The 3,372-nt window shown below is 45.1% G+C and overlaps 1 protein-coding gene across 1 annotated transcript; it reads right to left on the bottom strand.

The window, feature by feature from the left end:
- Positions 1–124: 124 nt before the first annotated feature.
- Positions 125–619, bottom strand: LOC101307037 (60S ribosomal protein L5-like). The gene has a single exon (XM_004305419.1). The coding sequence runs from the start codon at positions 617–619 to the stop codon at positions 125–127; it is 495 nt and encodes a 164-aa protein (XP_004305467.1).
- Positions 620–3,372: the final 2,753 nt, after the last annotated feature.

Raw genomic sequence — 3,372 nt, 5'->3', positions numbered from 1 at the left:
GAGAGAGAGAGAGATGGAGTCGAGGAAAGCGACGGCGGCTTTGTGAGCGTTGGGAGTGGAGGTCCAATCTAGAGAGACGGCAACGGCTTGGGCGACGCTAGTAGCTAGGTTCCTATTGCTGCTGCTACGGTTTTAATTCCAAAATCGCCATCCAATCCAAGTGCCACTTCGTCCTCGGCGCCCAGCTCCTCGCCCAAGCCAGATACGCCGCCCAATCCACCTCCACCTCCTCCGCCGCCTCTCTCTCCAAACAAGCCCTCACGCCGACAAGGCCATCGCTCTCGATTCGAAAGACGCTACCGCTCACATCCTCACAGCCCTCGCTCTCGACGCCCAGGGCTTCAAAACATCCGCTCTCGACGCCATCGACGTCGCGCTCTCCCAGCTCTGCAAGAAGAGCCTCTTCGACGCTGAGCGCGGCGACGCGCTTTACAAGCGGGCGGAGATTAAGATTTCGATGAACCGGCGGGCCTGGGTAGACGGATTTGACTCTGGCGGTGAAGTTGAGCCGAGAGAATGCCAAGGCGCGGTAGTCGGTCTTGCCCTCACGGTGGCGCTTGTATTTGACCTGGAAACGCTTGAAGTAGGCGCGGGGCTTTGAGGCTTTGATGAAAGCCATTGCTCTGCTCTTCTCTTCTGCTGCGGTTGAGTGAGAGAGTTTGAGGGATAGAGGGGAAAATGTGGAGAGGAAGAAGAAGGAGAAAAGGGAAGAAGGGTCGGACTATGTTGACTGGGAATTTGGTGTTGGCTGAAAAATGAGATTGGGGGAGATTGGGGAATTTTTGGGGGGATAATTGGGAAATTTGGGAGAGAAATGGAAAATGAGAAAAATGAATAATTAATTGATTTTTGGTGTGCCACGTCAGCACTTAACCATCGATTTGGACGGCTACTTAACGGATGGGCCGAATTGTGTGAAATTGGACAGTTAGCGGAGTGATCGATTGAAATTGAAAGATAACGGACTAAACTGTCGAGCACCCTAAAGTTAGCGGAGTGACCAGTAATTTGTCCTTAATTATATGTGTTGTTTATGATGTTGAGTCGTAGAGAAAAATTTGTTAATTCATAGGACTTTTCGGAACTCAATGTCATATTTCCTTACGACATGTTAATGTACAAGGTTTTTTTTTTTTTTGATACTGAGGAGAGTCGACTTTGCTCTGCTAGGGTTTCTCTAGCCGAACAACTGATCAAGCTATATAACGACATGGCGGTGGTGATGGTGGATGCCTCCGTAATATTAGAAGAGAGCGTGGTGAGGCTTGTTAGAGGAGAAGATGTCATTCACGACTCCTTCTATTTGTGGGGTCACCAAATGTCTAATAAGGACGTGGTGATTCCGTCGTTCGTGATAGCCACATCCACCGTTTGAGGAATGAACGAGTGAGTACTAATTCGGCAAGAGGATGAAGGAATCTTCAAATTCCAATTCAAGGATCGAAAGGTGAAGGACCAGATTCTCAATGAAGGGTCTTGGTGTTTCAATAATGTCATGCTACTCTTAGCAGATTATGATGGTGTTGGAGATCTCGTTGAGATGGCGGCATAGGTGCGTTTCTAGAAGGTTTGGGTTGTTGTGTTTGCGCGTTGCTATGTTCAACCTGAATGCCCTAACCCGAATTAGGAATGCTTTTGGTCAGTTTGTTAGGGCGGATCAAAGAGCACTAATGCACAAGGAGCCAATCCAAAAGATCATGCTCATTCATGATGTTCGACGGCGGATTTGGAAATGTCAAACTTTTGAGTTCTCATCTGCCATAGCGGTGGAGCTAGAGCTTAGCTTTGAGAAATGTCATGGCATATGTGGGGCATGTGGCTTCTTTAATTATGATGGTGGAGCTTTTGATAAGGGTTTAGAGATCGCTGAGATGGCGGCCCTGCCTTTGGTGGTTTCAGACACACCGGATCTAAGTCTCCCCATCCTGGCCAAGAGGGTGGGGTTGCCGGAGAAGGTGCTGGAGGGGCCTGGGAGAGGTTGCAGATTTGGGAAGGTTGCACTGGTGAAGCTGGGCAGCGGTAATTAATGGCATCCGAATCTTCCTCGGTTTTCTTCTGAAGGAAACCTTAATTTCAGGTAGGGGTTGAGTGCTGTGAATTGGGTTGGACCAAAGTTGACTGGGCCTGAGGTTTTTGGGCCTCTAAAGATGTGTGGGCCTGAAAAAAGGGTTAGGCTGGATCTAGGCATTAATTCCAAGTCTTCTTTAGTAGAGGTTGTTGGGCTGGAATCCGAGAATTTTCCGCTTCATTTTGGTGAATTGGTAAAGGTTCCAGCTGCTAGTCCAGTGACATATAAGAGGAAGATTAGGCGTCTTCTTGGAAGCAGGAACAAGAAGCCGCGTTCTGAAAAGCAAGGTGAGGTGCCTCCATCGCTAAATAAGATCAAATCATCTATGTCCTAAAAATCAACATGAATCATATGATCTTATTTACCCTACAAGGTAATGGATCGATTCATGATGTGACCTCTATTTGAGTGGAATGAAATACCTTTAATTAAAAAAAATAATTGTGAATTGCTCTTAGAAACCCTAAGGCCGTCGTGTCTGTAGCCACCAAACCCTAAACGACCCCTTGTGCACCAAAACCATAAACATCATTTCCTCTTTCTTGTGCGCAATCAAAGCCAATGGCTCCGTCTCACCAAATCTTCTCCCTCAAGAACTCTATCTCCATCTCAGAACCTATCTTTACTCCATCAAAAATCATCATGATATCCGCATCCTTTTTGGGTGCGTGCGAAACATAGGGCTTTTCGGTCCTATTTGGTTGCGAAGCCTCTCAATCTTGAACCACCTTTGTTCCCCAACATGAAGAAGCTTTGCAATAAATTTTGGTGCTTGAAATCTAGATCCAAGAGCGTCTGAAGTCAAACGAGAAACATAAGTCAAGTTTTGAGAAGGTGCCTAAGCCTCCTCCTAACCCTAGCTCTAGGGTAAAGAGGTATTTAAATTTAGAACATGGCCTATAATCTAATCTTTAATTTTCTAGAATATAGACTTGTTTTTTTTAAGAGCTTGAATGGTTGTAATGAGGATATTATCCGCGCTCTGTACGTACGACATTGAAATGATTTTCTATGTACAGTAACCTCTACTTGAGAATGAATTAAAGTACTAATTAATATATTGGTAGTGTCCATTATTATCATCTACACACATCAAATATATTTCAATTTTATGATAAATAAATTAATAAAAAATTTAATAAACAGTAATTGACCGATTAAGAAATAGAACGGGTGGAAACACAGGTCTAGTGGCAATGAACAGTGTCTTGACCCAGTGACCTTGACATTTTGACCCAACGGGTTAACTTGCTCTAAATTTTGTTAACTTGGTTAAAGCCCTACCCGGCCTTATCTTAAGCCCT

This window comes from Fragaria vesca, linkage group LG6, assembly GCF_000184155.1.
Source record: "Fragaria vesca subsp. vesca linkage group LG6, FraVesHawaii_1.0, whole genome shotgun sequence".
In the NCBI taxonomy this organism is placed as follows: Eukaryota; Viridiplantae; Streptophyta; class Magnoliopsida; order Rosales; family Rosaceae; genus Fragaria; species Fragaria vesca.
Note: the sequence above shows the minus strand (reverse complement) of the source record. Positions and strands in the feature narration are given on the sequence as shown.

What these genes read in the sequence shown, in the direction of transcription:
- LOC101307037 (XM_004305419.1), bottom strand. Translation starts at nt 619, where the DNA reads ATGGCTTTCATCAAAGCCTCAAAGCCCCGCGCCTACTTCAAGCGTTTC.